The sequence below is a fragment of the Mesocricetus auratus genome, unplaced genomic scaffold, assembly GCF_017639785.1.
Source record: "Mesocricetus auratus isolate SY011 unplaced genomic scaffold, BCM_Maur_2.0 Super-Scaffold_100007, whole genome shotgun sequence".
NCBI lineage: Eukaryota > Metazoa > Chordata > Mammalia > Rodentia > Cricetidae > Mesocricetus > Mesocricetus auratus.
The window spans coordinates 9,463,335-9,480,923 of NW_024429191.1; the positions used below are offsets into that span (position 1 = coordinate 9,463,335).

Here is a 17,589-nt window from a genome sequence, read left to right on the forward strand (position 1 = left end):
ACCACGGAGTGAAGATTGCAGGGTCACAAGCCCCCGAGTCCCTGGGACTCCTGTCTCATCCCATTTTGTCCACCCTCCGTAGCGCCAGCACCTTCGCCTTCTGTTCCAGGTACCACTCTCTTAGACACCTGAACACCCTACATTCCCTACATTGAAGAGGTTCCTGAAATGGGGAGCTTAGAGAAAGGATCCAGAGACCCCACACAGAGACCGGAGGGCAAGAACGGGAGACGCTGCTCTCCTTCCTCGGAATGCACCCGCTACCCTCCGGGATTGCTCTGCCCACTCCCTCTTTGCCCTCTGAATTGAGATCCCCAACCCAGTGTACAACAGGCAAAAATACGAATTTAAAGAGACATGACAGTGACTAGGTGACCCCCCTGCCCCTCCCAGGAAGTGTTTGTTCACGAAACATCCTGTCTCCATAGTCCCTGCTTTTCGGGAACATGAGTTTATCTGGCAGAGATGTGAGGGTATTTGCTGCCTTCCTCTTGACCTGGTATGAACTGTGCTGAGGATGGACTTTGGCTCCTGAGCTCTAGGTGGTGACCAGCTGTCCCATATTAAGCCCCTATAGGTCTCCCATCCTCTGTTCCCCCATACACTCTTACTTTTACACTTGTATAAGTTCTCACCTATCCCTGCGGGACAGTAGTCCCTCAGAGAATCACTTATGCATTCCTATATAGTTTCCCCAGAACAACCCCAGAGAAAAGAGGCCATTTTACAGATCAGGAAACCGAGGCCTGGCAAAGGGAGGTTCTGCACCTCTGCTGGGGCCCAGTACTGTGAGACTGCCCTTTGACCTTCAAGTACTTTCTCAGGCACATATGGCTGCTGAGATCCAGGCTCACCCACAGCCTGCTCCTCCCCAGCCCACTGCTCCTCACTTACCTGGTCCCCCTGGGTCAGGTATAGCCAGTTCATACAATTCCCCATGTGGATAGGAGATGTCGCCCTAGCTCAGTGTTTGCCTCTCCCTCTTTCCGGAGCCCTTAGTTGGGGCTCTCCACCTGCACCCAAGAACCAGGACCCGCCTCTGAGCAGCATCACAGGCAGCAGCCCCTTGGGTACCCACACCTAGTGGCTGCCCCTGAAAGGCACTTACACTGAAGATGCTTTGTTGCTCCCTGCCCCTAACCCTCTCTGCAGATTCTAGATGATGCTGCCATAGGCTCTGGCCCGGCCACCATCTTCATCTGTGCCTGCCTTATCCAGGATTTGTCTGGTTTAGGGTTGGTTTCTCTGGGTCCAGCTTAACACTGTTACCGTGGAAATTGTTAGATAATGTGTATGAACACTGTGCTCACTTTATATCCCCCTTGTGTGGAACTTGGAAATTATCCCACAACAACCAGGAACATCCCAGACCTACTAACTGCAACTCTGTGGTCACACTAAAGAGGTTGGCAAGATGGGAGTTCTCCAGGCCAGGAGTTGAGGAGGGTCAGGAACTTCTTCTCACCTCAACCTTGGACCCTCACTGGCTTTCTGCGCCACCGAAGACAGCCCATGAATGAAGATGGGATGAGAAAAAACCCAGACCAGGAACCACGGATGATGGCACCACAGTCACAGAGTAGTAGCTCAGGGGTTCCCAAAGCAAAAGAGCTGAAAAGTACCAAGGAAGGTGGCAGCAGCAAGGCAGCATCTTAGACGTGGACTTGAGCCACAGAGGAAGCCTGGGCCAGCGTGTGGGACAAAAGGAAGGAGGCAGCCAGAGGCAGTGCCCCTGTAATCCCAACACTCGAGAGGCTGAGGCAAGAAGATGATGAGTTTGTAGCCAGCCTGGATATCATGTATCAAAAACAAGAACAAACAAGAGATGGCTCTGCCTTCAAGAGGACCAGGGTTTGATTCCCAGTACCCACATGACAGCTTACAACCATCTATAATGGGATCCAGTGCCCTCCTCAGGTGTGCATTCATACATGCAGACAAAGCACCTATATACATAAAATAAATAAACAAATAAACACCCCCATACACAAGGTTTCTCTGTGTAGCCCTGGCTGTCCTAAAACAGGCTGGCCTGGAACTCACAGAGATCCACCTGCCTCTATGTCCCAAATTCTGGGATTAAAGGTGTGTGCCAGAGCTGGGCGTGGTGGTGGTGGTGGTGGTGGTGGTGGTGGTGGTGGTGGTGGTGGTGGTGCACACCTTTAATCGAGACGCTCTAGAGACAGAGGCAGGTGGATCTCTGTGAGTTTGAGATCAGCCTGGTCTACAGAACAAGTTCCAAAACAACCAGGACTGTTACACAGAGAAATCCTGGGGGGGGGGGGCTGATAAGCTACCACCATCTGGCAACAAATTTTATATATATTGGTTTTAGAGACCATGTTTCTCTGTGTAACTCAAGCTGTAGACCAGGCTGACCTGAAACTCACAGAGATCTGCCTGCCTTTGCCTCCTGAGTACTGGGATCAAAGGCACGCACTGCCTCCACAACCTGGCAACAAATAAATCTCTTAACAGGAACAAACAAAATGTTTTGAAAGCCATCATTTAAGAAAAATGGGACTTTTAGTTCCAGGACAGCCTCCAAAGCCACCAAGAAACCCTGTCTCTGGGGAAAAAAAATGGGACTTTAGAGCTAGAAAGATGTTTCAGCAGTTAAGAGTCTTTGGAACATTTATTGTTCTTTCAAGGGACCCGGGTTTCACATCCAGGACCCACATGTCAACTCACAACTATTCGTAATTCCAGTTCTAGGGGCTCCCATGCCCTCCCAGCACTAGGCATGCTAGATCACACATATGCATGCAAGGCAAACACTTATGTACATAAAAATAAATAATTCTAAAAACACTTTTTAAAACTTTAAAATCAGACTGAGTGGTGGTAGCACATGCCTTTAGTCCCGTTACTCCTGAGGCAGAGGCAGGTGGATCTCTGTGAATTCCAGGCCAGCCTGGTCTACTGAGCAAGTTCCAGGACAGCCCCTCCAACACTACAGAGAAACGATGTCAAAAAAACAAAAAACAAAAAACAGACCGAATGGAAGCTGAGGTAGGATTGCCGTGGGTTAGAAGCCAGCCTAAGCTACAGGAAGACCCTGTCTCACAAACAGAAACACAGGGATGAGGATGCAGCTGGACGAGTGAGCGCTTGCTTAGCATGCAGGAAGCTTTAGATTGGCTCTAACCACTCCATAAACCTGGTGTTCGCGCTTGTAACCTGAACACTTGGGAGGGAAAGCCAGGAGATGAGATGTTCAAGACCTTCAACTACATAGTGACTTTGGGGCCAGCCTGGGCTACATGAGAATTTGACTCAAGAAGAAAATAAAACAGGCTGAAGAGATAGCTCAGTGGAGAAAACTACTGTTGCTGCAGAGGACCTGGGTTTGGTTCCCAGCACCTACATGGTTGCCCATAACCGTCTGTAACTCCGGCTCTAGGGGAATTCAACGCCCTCTCCTGGCCTTTGCACCCCCAATTAAATACACACACCCCACAAATCAAACTGGACAAGGAAATGCCTATTTAAACAACAAAATGGAGCTAGGTGTAGTGGATAATGCCTTTAGTCCCAACACTAGGGAAGTGAGGCAGGTGGATTCCTGTGAGTTCCAGTCCGGTCAGGACTATATAGTGGGACCCTGTCTCAAAATGAAGAGAAAACAGCCAGGGCAGACCAAGGGTGACCATTTTTCAAGGGGGAGCAGGAATGAGTGTCAGACACAGTGGACAAGGGGAGGCTTGTTGCAGTGGGAAAGGGGGTGTGATCGGCTTCTCTGAGACCACAACTCCTAGACCTTCTTCTCTAAGCCTCCCAGAGGCTTTGGGTAGACAGAACACCCCGTGGACCTGAGCAGCAGGTGGAGTAGCAAGTAGAAACAGGCCAGCAAGACTTGAAGGTGTATGTTCCCACGGGGTGAGGGCATCAGATAATGGGAAGGTGGCCAGTGGGGTAGCCCTGGCTGTACTGGAACTCTCTCTGTAGACCAAGCTGCCCTCGAACTCACTCAGAGGCCTGCCTCTGCCTCCCGAGTGCTGGGATTCAAGATGTGCACCACCACTGCCCAGCATTTTTCATCCTTCAAGATGGGGAGACCTAGCGCAAGGCCAGCAACATCCAAGAAGTTCATCAGAAGCTCTGAGGAATGTCGCCCACTCGGCTTCACTCTACCCTACAACTTACTATCCAAGTGGGCCACCGTGCGACAGAGAGCTGGCCTTTCCCACCTCTCAGCCCTCCTCTCTTTTGGATTATCTAAAGGCAACTTAGACCGGGTCTGGCCTACACCCCGTGGTGGGACAGAGTTTTTTCACAAAACACTGAAAAATGTATGTGCATCCCTCTTGAAAGAGCCAAAGCTGGGTGTGGGCGGGGCCTGGGAAACGCAGTCCCAGGGGTGGGAACATTATCCTGCCACTGGGTAAAGGCTGGGATCGTCCTGGGAAAGCTCTGCTACCCTAATGGGCAGTAATGGCCCTGCACGCCATCTACCAGGTCTCGCTAGGGCTTTCTCCCTCAGACTACACGGCGCCTTCTCTTTAGAGTCCCAAATTGGAGCAGGCGGGATCCGCGTAACGAAGGGAGAAAAAAAGCAGAAATCCAGAGAAAATGAGACAAGGCAGGAAGAGAAAGACTGGAAAGGAAGGACAGGAAACTGGCCACCTTCAAGGATTCCGAGACCTCGCCCCGCCCCCTTCCCGCCTGGGTCTAGCTCCCTTCCCTGCCTGTGGCCCGCCAACAGCAGTTGCGTCGCGCCACCTGGCGGAAGAAAGTGTGATCGCACCATGGGGGGAGGGAAACCGGGGTAGCGAGTGAGGTAACAAGAAAGTCCTCTTATTTAGACCTCAGTTCCCTGGTTTAGTTCAATTTCGGTTCTGCGGAATTGGAATTTGGTTAAGCCCCTGGGACTGGTTACACCACCCAAGCATAGGAACCTGAGCCTTGGGGAATAATAGGCAGTGACGCCAGATGTCTAATAGGCCTCAGCTAGCTTTGCCTTCACCCTGGACCTGGCACCTACTTCTCACGAAAGGGACCGCTCTAGGCTACGTAAGCAAGTGGCCCAGCCCTTGTGACCAAACATTTGCTAACTGCTTGGCATTAGGCACCAGCACTGACAAGCACTGGGTAAACATTGCTCAGACCCAAGGAAACAGAGGTTTGTGTACCTTGGCCTACGCATGGGGGGGGGCAGAGCTTGAGAAGCCCCCAAAGAAGCCTGAAGCCCTCAAGAGTCTTTTGTAGTGTACACCCTAGGCTACCCAGGCTGCTCTGGACTCTGCGCTCATGAATCTTGCAAGCTTCAGTAGGAGGTAGGGGCACAGGGAACAAATACAGCTGAGTATAGGGCATGAGGGCATTAAGCTTATCCCATGGGCAGTGGGGAGCCCGTGGAGTTCTGTACCTCTGCGGATGACATGGTCAGGTCACTGGTGTTTTGGAAGGTTAAATTTGTTGAGGATCACAGTCAAAACTCTGGGTCAGATGTGATGGTGCACACCTTTAGTCCCAGCATTCAGGAGGCAGGCAGATCTCTGTAAGTTCGAGGCCAGCCTGGTCTACATAGTGAGTTCCAGGACAGCTAGGGCTATGTAGAAAAACCCTGTCCCCCCCCCAAAAAATAAGAGAGAGTTGTTCTACTTGAGGAGTCAGGAATGTCCCATTCTCCTGTACCAGAGGAAGGGCTATGTGACACCAAGGTAAATAAATTTAGGGCTCCACAAGAATTAGGATAAAGTAGCACTCCCTGACCAGCCAAAAGGTAGTTGCTGCCAAACCTGATGTCCTGAGTTTGATCCCTGGGACTTACATGGTGTCAAAAGAGAACCAGCTCCTACAAGTTGTCCTCTGGCAGCTACACGTGTGCCTTGGAAGATGTACAGTCACACAAATAGATGAATAAGTAGATAAAATAGTTAAAAATTCAAAGAGCTGGGGCTGGAGAGATGGCTCAGAGGTTAAGAGCGCTGCTTGCTCTTCCAGAGGTCATGAGTTCAATTCCCAGCAACCACATGGTGGCTCACAACCATCTATAGTGAGATCTGGTGCCCTCTTCTGGCGACCTGACATATGTGCAGGCAGAACACTGTGAACATAATAAATTTAAAAAAAAATTCAAAGAGCTGGTGATATAGCTTAGTGGGTGCCAAGTCTGAAGACCTAAATTTGGTCGCTGGGACCCACATGGTAGGATAAAATCAGTTCTAGTATGTTGTCTTCTGACCTTCAGGGCTGTGTGCCCACACACAAGAAAGAAACACAAGAACAGAAATAAATAAAGTGCAATTTAAAATTTTAGGGGCCAGAGAGATGGCTCAGGAGTTAAGTTTCAGAGGACCCGAGATCAATCCCCAGCCCCCACCCACACTGGGTGTCTCACACCACCTGCTTCTCTAGTTCCCTTTCTGGCCTCCAAGAACCCCCACAGGCATGTGGTGAGCTTGCATACATGCAGGCAAAACACTCATGCACATCATTTTTTAACTTTTGAGGGCGGGGAGTGCTGACATCTAGGGGCCAAGTTGGGAAGAGGCTATAAGCTGTAGGTCAGAAGACTGGCCAGAGCGGGCAGCAGGCAGGATCTACCTGCTCTTAGTCTTTGCTAAGTGCACCAAGAGAGAGTTCTAACAGCAGATGACAGGGAGGTTTGGGGTCACACAGGTGATCCCCGCATTCAGATCTGAGAAGAGGCAGCAAAGGGTGAAGGGTCCCAGATGTGTGAAGCTGAAGGGAGCACAAAGATGTGTCTGTCTGTCTGTCCTGCATGCTTTGTTCCAAGCTAGCCTGGAAATTACTATGTAACTCAGGCTGATCTCAAACTCAGCAATCCTCTTGCCTCAGTCGGTCTAGTGCTAGTATCACAGGCCTGTGCCCCAGTGCACAGCTTGACAAAGTGTATTTTGTGTGGGGCCAGAGCAAATGGCTGGAAATGCAGAGGAGAGGTCAGGCGTGAGGGCTGAGGGGCTTCCTCCCTAAAGTGGAAGCCTTCTGCTTACCCTGATTCAGATGCTGAGGGGACGGAAGGGGTTCGAGAAAATTCAGGCTTAAAATTAATACCAGGAAGTGAGCAAAAGTCCTGGTGGGTTGCCTGGGCTAGGGGCAAAGCTCACAGTGTAGAGAAGTCTGGACAGAGGGCGGAGTGAGGTCCACCTGGAGACCCCACTCGTGAGGTTTCAGTGGCCAGGCAGGACCCCCGGAAGTGTATGCCCTGATTCCTGTAGGGGTCTGTAGGATGGATCGCTATATTCTGGACCCTGAACCGATGTCTACATCGATAAACAGGGAACGGATCTCTACGGAGGAAGCAACCCTAGGTCCGGAAGCATCTCAGCCTTGCTCCCCACCCCACCCCCGACTGTGCCCCTAAGGACAGATTGATGAGCTGGTCTGGTCAGAGAGGGGGTTCTTGACATTTGCCAGGGCGTGGGCGCGCAGCTATGTACTCCCTGAAGCTAGACGCAAAGTACACAACGGAGAAAAAGGGTCACACGCGGGGGCGCAAGAATCAGGTTGGTTTTATTGACCAGACCACGAGGACTGGCTGAAGCTGTGCTCCCTGGAAACAGTCGTGACGGCTTCTGCCTAGGTCAGGCACGGAGGCGCTGTAAGTTCTTGGGACGGTCCTGGAGTCTGTCAGGGTCGGCATTGAGGATGTGCTGCAGAAACCATGGCTGGGCGCGAAGCGTCTCTCCCAAAGCTCTAGAAAGAACAGAGTAGGACTCCGGAGGCACTGGAAACGCGCTCCATTCGGTCCTCAGGATGCTAGGGAAGGGACTCTGGGAAATTCTCCTAACATAATGGGAGACAAAATGGGTAGGGAGGGTGGGAGTGTGGTGGCCACACCTGTAAAATCAGCACCCAGGAGGATGGAGAAGAATAATCCCTAACAAAACAAAACAACAAACAAGCAAGGGCCGGAACTACGGCTCAATCGGCAGTGTGCTTGCTTAGGTACTGGGTTCCATTCTAGTACCACGTAAACTGGGTGTGGTGGTGCACACCTGTAATCCTACCATTTGGTAGGTAAGAGAAGGATCAGGAGTTCAGCCTGAGTTACAAGGCAAAAGCAAAACAAAACAAAAAACACAAAACACCAGTACACAGGAGCTGTTGGTCATAGACCCCTGGAAACTCCCTTGGCAGCTGCCATCCCCTGCCCCCTCCTTCTCCCACTTACCTAGCGGACTCCGCTGAGATCCAGGATCGCAGGCTCAGCGACTGTTCCGGTTGGCGGGCTCGCTGCAGGTCCCGCGGACTCTGGGACTCGTAGACGGGAAGCCCAGCCCGCCAGCTCCGGCGTCTTGCCTCCCACAGCTCCTGCACCGGCGAAGGAAGCAGGTGAAGAGCGCTGCCGGTGACCGGCCCCGGGACCAGAGTGTCCCGGGAGAGCGGGCCAACGGCCCCGCCCAGGGCACGGCGCCACAGGTAGGGCGAGCGGCGCAGCCCCATGAGCAGACCCGAGGCGCGTCCCACGGTGTGATAGCGGGGACTCGCCACGTGCTTGTACCAGGCCCCGGAGGGCAGTGGCAGCAGGAGCACAAGCAGCAGCAGCCGCAGCAGGGGCCGATTCACAGGAACCCCCGGCCCGGGGCCCCGCACTTCTCCGCTCGGCGCCAGCGCGCTCACGTCTATGGCCCCTTGGCGGGCTAGGCCAAGAACAGGGTTTATGCCTGCAGTGGAATTAGGACGTCGGAGGTCAGGAGGCTGGAGGAGACTAGTCAGTCCTATGACTATTGTCTCTCAGTGGCCACGCCCCGGCTCGCCCCCGCGGCACCTGCCGCGCTCACCCAAGGGAGAGGAGGATGGAGGGAGGGAGGGAGAAAAGGGAACCCAGGCAACCAGAAGCATCTCACTGAGTAGGTCGCCAGCTAGATTGCTCTTGAGGCTCTAGCGGGTATATACCTGCTTGCTCTTCCCTCAACCCCAGGAAGGGAAATGTTAGGGAGGGAGTCCCGGTGCCATGAACTCAGAACACAAGGATGGGCCAGTGGCAAAGGGATGTTCCCTTGATGGGAGTTGCTACTGGTAGAGATCTCACTGAGAGGAGACTGGCAGAGTTCTGGGAGCCTGGGGCCACCCTTCCCTGAGGGCTGTCTCACTTCCTGCCTATTAGAGCTCTTAAATTCCCACACTAACCCATTCTCCACTCCAGGTGGATGCCTGGAAACCTTGAGTTTAGAGCCAAGGCATTGGAACAGTTCTCTAATCCCAGCTTGGGTCCTGAGTTCAAGGTCAGTTTGGACTACCTAGTCAGCCTGAGCTATGAAACCCTGTCTCTAGGAAGAGGAAGGAAATACAAGAGGGAGAGAGGAGGGGGGAGAAGGAAGGCAGGTAGGCAGACCCGCAGATAGTTTGACCATATGAAGCCATCCCTGTGGTTTCCCAAGACCTAGAAGATTAAGAGGCAGTCCCTCCCAGAGCCCTCAGCTTCAGCAGGTTTGACCCGGCCCTACCAAACTCCAGAGCTCCTCTGTGATGCTGCCTCTTCACAAGACCTCTTCCCCAGAGAAACTCAACTCCGGGGGTGGGGGCGTCACGCCCATAGCCTGTCATTTGTTCATCTATGCACAAAAGCACTCTTCCCTTATGTTTCTCCCCAGCAAACTCCCATAACTCCTTCAGGACGCCACTGAAATGACTTTGGTGGAGAAATCCCCAACTTGTTCCTCCAGCGCCCCCCCCCAAGAGGGGAGGGCCTAATGTAGTCTTTCCTGACCATCCATATCCATCCTTCATAATAGTCAGAACTCTCCTACACTCAACAAACAAGCCATTCCTGGTACAGCACATTCAGATACTCAACACCGGGGATTTTGCTGATATCATCTTTTTTATTTTTCAATATGTTTTATTTATGTATATGAATATATTGCCACCATGTGCACAGCTGATACCTGTGGAGTTTAGAAGAGGATATTGGATCTAGAATTGGAACTACACATGGTTGTGAGCTACTATGTGGCATCTAGGACACAGACCTGGGTCCTCTGCAGGGACAACAAGTGCTTTTAGCCGAAGAGCCATCTCTCCAGGCCCCTTGTCCTTTTTAAAAGAAGATTTATTTTTGGGTCTGGAGAGATAGCTCATCAGTGAGGACATGACATTGGTTCCTAGCACCCACATCAAGTAGCTCACGGTTATCTATAACTCTGTCTAGCTCCAGAGGTCTGAGACTCTGACCTCCAGTGGGCAACTGCACTTGCTGGCACATACCCATATGCAGACACACACACCTACATATAATTAAAATACTAAAATGCACCTTTACATTTTATTTTATTTTTATGTACTTTCAAAGTGTGTGTGTACTCAAGAGCAGTTGCCACAGGAGTTGGATAGCCCTGGAGGGAGATGGGCGTAGTAACTAGAAATATCACCCATTAAAAACAGCCCTCCAAAACAATACAGAGAAACCCTGTCTCGTAAAAACCAAAAAAAAAAAAACAAAAACCAAACATAGCCATCCAAAACAACACAGAGAAACCCTGTCTCGTAAAAACCAAAAAAAACAAAAAACAAAAAACAAAAAACAAACAAAAAAAAAAAAAACAGAGCCATCACTCAGACGTGGTGATATGTGCCTAAGGAGGCTGAGGCAGGGGGGTTACCATGACTTTGAAGCCAATCTGAGTTCTCAACCACTGAGCCATCTCTCCAGCCCCCTGGTTTTGGTTTCTTGAGAGGTTCTCATGTAGCCAAGGTGTGCTACCCAGCTTAGAATGACTTTGAACTCCTGATCCTCTTGGATTACAGTCACATGCCACCATTCCCAGCTTGAAATATCATATTTTGATCCTCAAACAAGAGGAATGGAGAGATGGTTCAGCAGTTAGAGCACTGGCTGCTCTCCCAGAGGACCTGGGTTGGTTCTCAGCTCCTACATAGTGGCCCACAACCATCTAGGTCCTCTTCTGGCCCCTTCAGGCACAGGATGAATGTACGACAGAGACATACATGCGGGACAAACACCCATACTTACAAAATAATAAAAAATTTAAAGACTGAGTTTTTACAAAAGGAGTGGAGGGAAAGAGGAGTCACCTACTTCCGAGGTGGAAGAGCCCCAGGGGTTCTAGCAGGTCCTCTAGGTCTCTCTCACTTGGAGAACCTGACTCTGGGTCTGGGTAGTTGGGCTCAAATCTGCCTCGGACTCAGATGCTGATGAGGGTGGAGAGAGTAAGTGCCACAATCTCCCCTGCCTCAGTTTCCTTCTTTTAAATGAGGGAATGGTTGCCAGGCAGTGTGGCACACATCTTTGATCCCAGCACTTGGGAGGCAGAGACAGATGGATCTCTGTGAGTTCAAGGCCAGCCTGGTCTACAGAGCAAGTTCCAGGGCAGGCTCCAAAGCTACAGAGAAACCCTATCTCAAAAAACAAAACAAACAAACAAAAAGAGCATTGGCTGCTCTCCCAGAGGTCCTGAGTTCAATTCCCACCAAACCATATTGCTCACAGAGAAACCCTGTCTGGAAAAACCAAAAAAAAAAAAAAAGAGAGATCCGGTGTCCTCTTCTGGTGTCCTTTTCTGGCCTGCAGGCATACATGCAGGCAGAATACTGTATACATAATAAATAAATCTTTAAAAGAAAAAGAAACAAAAATGTAAAAGGAGGGAGTGGTCTTTTATTTATAAGCAAATAATGCCAGGTGTGAACAGTACCTGCCTGCCACCCAAGCACTTGGGAAGCGGGGGCAAGGAAGATGGTGAGTTGATGGTGAGTTCCAGGCCTGCCTGTGTTACATAGTGACGACATATTCGAGACTAGCCAGTTTCAGGCTAGCAAGACCTTGTACCTAACAAACAAACAAATAAAAAAATACACACACATCTGCAAGGTGTGGGCCTTGGAACTGTATCTGACACACAGTAAGCAGTCAGTACTCCAGCACTCGTCGGGGAGATCTATTGCTGCTTCAACAGCTCTAGGCCTGTCAGAGCGAACATTTCCATGGGGCCGGCAGAGGATGTAGAGGGAGCAGGCTGTTGGGCATGAGGACCTTTGAGACCAGACAAGCGTCAGTGAAAGCCACCCCCATTAACCACTGTGTTCCTAAGGGAACCCTAGTCCTGGAGAGAGCAGCCTGGAGAGTGGTGTGGGCGGGCAGCTAGGCACGACACAGGCTACTGTCAAGCCACTAGGTCCCCAGGCGCTGCTGTTCACTCCAAATCAGACCCCAGGGAATAGCAATGGAGCAGGAAATGTGTGGGGCGCCCTCTGGAGGTACCCTGGGAAATGCAAATCTATGTGACCATATTAATTGTTTAGTCCATCCTGGGATTGGCACCTAGGAAAGCTTGATGGAACAGGCAGTAACCCCAAGAACTAGGCAGGCTGTGGTAGGAGGATGGAAAGTCGTCAGCCAGTGTGGCTTACCTGAAGATCAGAGTGCCAAGCTAGCCAAACTAGTTAGCTATAGAGACTAGGCCGTGATGGTACACACCTTTAATCCCAGCACTTGGGCTCACACAAAGGTAATCTCAGCACTTCGGAACCCACGCCTTTAATTCCAGCACTGGAGAGGACTATAAGGCTGGAGGAGACAGGAGCTCAGTGCCGTCTGAGGTTTGGTGGAGGCAGACGAAGTCTGGAGATGCAGTCTGAGGACAGGCTCACCCTTCCGGTCGGTAGAGATGAGAACTCTCTAGTGGCTGCCGCTTTGCTTCTCGGATCCTTAACCCTAATATATCTGTTGCTGAGTTTTTAGTTTAGTTTTGTTTTTTTTTCGAGGCAGGGTTTCTCTGTGGCTTTGGAGGCTGTCCTGGAACTAGATCTTGTAGACCAGACTGGTCTCGAACTCACTGAGATCCACCTGCCTCTGCCTCCCAAGTGCTGGGATTAAAGGCATGTGCCACCAACGCCCAGCCCGGCTGAGGGTTTTTTTGTTTTGTTTTGTTTTTTTTTTGATTTTCCGAGACAGGGTTTCTCTTTGGCTTTGGAGGCTGTCCTGGAACTCACTTGGTAGTCCAGGCTGGTCTCCAACTCACAGAGATCTGCCTGCCTCTGCCTCCCGAGTGCTGGGATTAAAGGCGTGCGCCACCAACACCCGGCCTGAGTTTTATTATTAAGAAAAATTACAATTTGTGCTACAGGTCTGGAGAGATGGCTCATTAGTTAAGAGCACTTGTTGATCTTGCACAGGACCCAGGGTTGGTTCCCAGCATCTGCATGGCAGTTTACAACTATTTGTAACTTTACTTCCAAGAAATACAGCACCCTGTTCTAGCCTCCTTGGGCACCAGATATGCCTGTGGTACGCACATATACATGCAGTCGAACATTCAGGCTGATCTCAGAGAGTTTGAGGCCAGCTTGGTCTACAGATGAAGTTCTGGGACAGACAGGGCTGCACAGAGGAACCCTGTCATGAAAAACAAAGAAACAAAAGAGTGGGCGTGGGGCAGGAACTGAATATATATTTCTGCGACAGAGCACTTCCTTAGCAAGTGTGAGTCCCCAGGCTCAATTCCAAAGAAAGATGGATCCAGAGAGATGACTCAGCAGGCAACGGGATTGCCGCAAGACTATTGACTCCAGCTCAATTCCCGAGGCCCACATGGTGGAAAGAGGGTGCCAACTCCTGCTGTCCTCTGACCTCCATGCTTGTGTCATGGCACACATGCAAGCGTGCACCCACCCACAGAGATAAACAGATATAACAAAAAAAAAAGCCTGGTCGTGGTGGTGCACAATTTTAATTCCAGGACTCAGGAGGCAGAGGCAGGATAGAGAAACCCTGCCTCCAAAAACAAAACAAAACAAAACAAAACAAAACAAAATTATTTGTTGTATGTATATGGGTGTTTCATCTGCATGTACGTCATGTGCATGCCAGGTGCCTAAGGAGACCAGAAGAGGGCGTCAGATCCCCTTAAATTGGAGTTGCAAACGATTATGAGCTACTGGACATGGGTGCTGAAACCAAACTCAGATCCTCTGGAAGAGCTGCAATGCTCTTAAATGCTGAGCCATCTCTAGTCCTCATGCAAGATACTATTTACATTTCCTTTCTCCTTGAAAGCTACAATATTTTTCTGTGTTTTTATACCCTAATTTTGATATTTTCCTAAATATTCCAGTAGCTGATAAACTTCCCTGTAGTAACCTTTCCCAGTCTCCAAGCATCTGAAGCAACCCATTATAGCAGCCCCACTCAAGAGACTCGGACTTTTTCCTCAGAGAGCTTGTAGCTGCTGGCCCTAGTCTGGTCCTTCACTCATAAAGCCTTCCCAGTGCCTGTGGCTTCACCTCAGGTGGAATCCTATTGTCTGAATGCTGGGTCTTCCAAGGTGTGTGTCCTAATTTTGGAGAAACAAATCCTGCAGGATCTCAGGGAATTCTAGTTCCCAGTGTTCTAGGTTCATAAGTCCACTGTTATTTTTATTTTTCCTTGGTGGTTTGAGATTTGAATTCATTGTCATTGTCATGGTAGGCAGGCAGGCATTTTGCAACAAGCTACACTCCCAACTCTGTCATTTTGATTATTTAAATTTTTCACTGCCTGGGGACAGCCTTCAGTATTGCAGAGCTCAAGGGAATCCAAGGAGTAGGGGTACTAAGACTTTTTTATCTGAGGGAGTAAGGGAAAGGACACTCACACACTCTTTGGATGGTTTCCTTCTTTATTCTTCTGTATTCTCTGTGTTCTATATTCTGTTTTCTTTTTTGTTGTTTTGGTTTTTCGAGACAGGGTTTCTCTGTATTATTTTGGAGGCTGTCCTGGAACTCGCTCTGTAGACCAGGCTGTCATTGAACTCACAGAGATCCGCATCCTGGGATTAAAGGTGTGCACCACCAATGCCCGGCACCACTTTCTTCTTTTCTTTTCTTTTCTTTTCTTTTCTTTTTTTTTTTTTTTTTGGTGTTTCAAGGCAGGGTTTCTCTGTGACTTTGGAGGCTGTCCTGGACTGGCTTTTATAGTTTTATAGACCAGGCTGGTCTCAAACTCACAGAAATCCGCCTGCCTCTGCCTCCTCCGGAGTGCTGGGATTAAAGGTGTGCACCACCACCGCCCGGCTTTCTTTCTTTTTTAATATTTTCATCTTATTCTATTTATTTATTTGGTTTTTCAAGGCAGGGTTTCTCTGTATTGTTTTGTTTTGGAGGCTGTCCTGGAACTTGATTTGTAGACCAGCCTGGCCTTGAACTCACAGAGATCATCTTGCCTCTGTCTCCTGAGTGGTGGGATTAAAGACAGGAAAGAGGGCTAGGCATGATAGCACACACCTTTAATCCCAGCATTCAGACAACAGAGACAGGCAAATTTCTGTGAGTTTTAGGCCACTATATATAGGGAGTTCCAGAACAGCCAGGGCCACATAGGGAGACCCTGTCTTAAAAAGGAGAGGGGTTGGGTGAGGACAACTGTAGAGTAGGCTCAGTGGTTAAGAGGATTTGTTGTGCTTTTCCCAGTGACCTCTCAGGAAGACTGAGGCAGACAGGGGTGAGGCTCTGGTGGCCAAGAAACATGGCTGAAACAGAAGTTGGGAAGTCTGGATTCGTGTATCCAGATGCCCTCAGCCCTTCTCCGTCCAAGACAAAGCAGCCAACAGACCAGAAGGAAGAAGAAAGTAGGGGTAACCCCGGCAGGATCTCTGAGGCCTCTCCAGGGAGAGAAGAAAACAGTGGGCAGGGTCGAGAGTTGAAGGATCCCAGGCAGAAGGGACCTAGGCAAAGCTCGGGTGACTCCTCCTGCAGACACCACCACCACCGCGCAAGTGGCCACCTTGAAGAGAAGAGCAGGGCGAGCCCACCTTCTGCCAGAGAGAGAGGAAGGCACAAGCCCGAGTCTACCCCAGCAAAACAACACTGGGTAAGAGATTCCCATTCCCAGCACACAGAACCGCGTGTCAGGGACAGAAGGCCCCTCCCAAGGTCTCCTGTGAGGCCCATCAAGCGTAGAAGGTCTGGAGACACCAGCGCAGCTCCAAGCAACTCTCCCAAGAGGCACAGACAACGTTCTCCAGAATCCCACTGGTCCAGGGCGCTCTCACCGCTGTCCAGAGTCATGGCCCGCACGCGTGCCATGGAGGTTGCCCTGGAAGAACTGCGGGCCCCCGGAGGGGCCTTCCTGCATGAGCCCTCAAGCAGCAGGGAGCCCAGGGTCTCACAGCGCGCCTGGCTCTCTTGGCAGCTGTCGCACACCGGGGCCACGCTGCACTGGGCGCTGCACACAGTCAATGCCATCTTGGTGGACCAGGCCAAGCTGCTCAGATATCCATGGCCTTAGGCCAGTCGTGCAGAGCAGAGCAGAGACCTGTATGTCTTGAGCCCACCTGAACACCCGAGAGACTCCACCTCAGAGCCTTGAGTCTGGACATGACCTGACTCTGTCCGATCTCCTGGAAAGACTCACTGGGGACTTGGACTATGCAAAGAGAGTCTTCACTGATGTCGGCTACCTTTCTACCTGCATGTGCTTTCGGGACACTTTGGAAAAGCACCGACTCTTAGAATGAAATCGGCAAATGGAGCTTGGGGACATCCTACATACAGGGTGGTCGGGTGGGAGTCAAACTTGCTTTCTTTCTACTGGGCACTTTAGACACTGCCTGAAACTCAGACTGTGCATCAGATTAGCAAACTGTACAGTCAACTAACTGATCTGTGTTTTCTTGGTTATTGATGAAATTCGGGCCAACACCCACACACACTGCACTAGATTTTTCTTTATGAGAGAGTCAATTCTTGTAGTATTTTAGATCTGTGGCGTGTTAAGTCTAGTCATTCGTTAAAGCTTTATGTTGTTGCTATTTTGAAGATGCAGAAACATTTCTATTTTGTAATGATTCATCACCCGTCGGTTTTTCACTTTTTTTTTTTTTTTTTTTTTTTTTTGGTTTTCGAGACAGGGTTTCTCTGTGTTGTTTTGGAGGCTGTCCTGGAACTCGCTCTGTAGACCAGGCTGGCCTCGAACTCACAGAGATCCACCTGCCTCTGCCTCCTGAGTGCTGGGATTAAAGGCGTGCGCCACCAACGCCCGGCTTTTCACTGTATCAAGATTTCATTGATCTATATAGAATGCTTGAAGTGTACATTCATCACTCAATAAAAGTATTTATGGTTGTTAAAAAAAAGATTTGTTGCTCTGTTTTTTTTTTTTTTTTTTTTTTTTTTGGTTTTTCGAAACAGGGTTTCTCTGTATTGTCTTGGAGGCTGTCCTGGGACTCATTTGGTAGACCAGGTTGGCCTCGAGCTCACAGAGATCTGCCTGCCTTTGCCTCCCAAGTGCTGAGATTAAAGGTGTGAGCTGCCATGTTGGTGCAGGGAATTGAACCTGAGTCCTCTGGAAGAGCAGTCAGTGCTCTTAACCACTGAGCCTTCTCTCCACCATCCAGATTTTTTTTTCGAGACAGGGTTTCTCGGCGTAGCCTTGGTTGTCCTCGAACTCACTTTGTAAACTAGACTGTCCTGAAACTCACAGAGATCTGCCTGCCTCTGCCTCCAGAGTACTGGGATTAAAGGTGTGTGCTGCCACAGCCAGGCTTCATTTCAAAAGATTTTAACAGTGCTTAACATCTGTCCAGTTGCCCGAGGAGAGGTAAATTCCCTCATCTGTCTGAAGAGGGCAATTGTACTTAGTCCAGTCCACTTTACTTAATTGGTATGGTGACCCCAGTTTCACAA

The 17,589-nt window shown here is 50.1% G+C and overlaps 1 protein-coding gene across 1 annotated transcript; it reads right to left on the reverse strand.

Annotated features, from left to right (window-relative positions):
* Nucleotides 1-7,458: 7,458 nt before the first annotated feature.
* On the reverse strand, nt 7,459-16,149 carry Npw (neuropeptide W). Its single transcript, XM_040747927.1, has 3 exons — nt 15,957-16,149; nt 8,141-8,705; nt 7,459-7,662 (listed from the first exon to the last, which is right to left on the reverse strand). The coding sequence occupies exons 1-3, from the start codon at nt 16,147-16,149 to the stop codon at nt 7,551-7,553; spliced, it is 870 nt and encodes a 289-aa protein (XP_040603861.1). The 3' UTR covers nt 7,459-7,550.
* Nucleotides 16,150-17,589: the final 1,440 nt, after the last annotated feature.

What these genes read in the sequence shown, in the direction of transcription:
- Npw (XM_040747927.1), bottom strand. Translation starts at nt 16,149, where the DNA reads ATGGCATTGACTGTGTGCAGCGCCCAGTGCAGCGTGGCCCCGGTGTGC. An exon ending in GGCCATGACTCTGGACAGCG is followed by an intron (nt 8,706 to 15,956) that starts GTGAGAGCGCCC and finishes GGCGTGGCCACT; the next exon opens with GAGAGACAATAGTCATAGGA. An exon ending in ATCTCAGCGGAGTCCGCTAG is followed by an intron (nt 7,663 to 8,140) that starts GTAAGTGGGAGA and finishes TGTTCTTTCTAG; the next exon opens with AGCTTTGGGAGAGACGCTTC.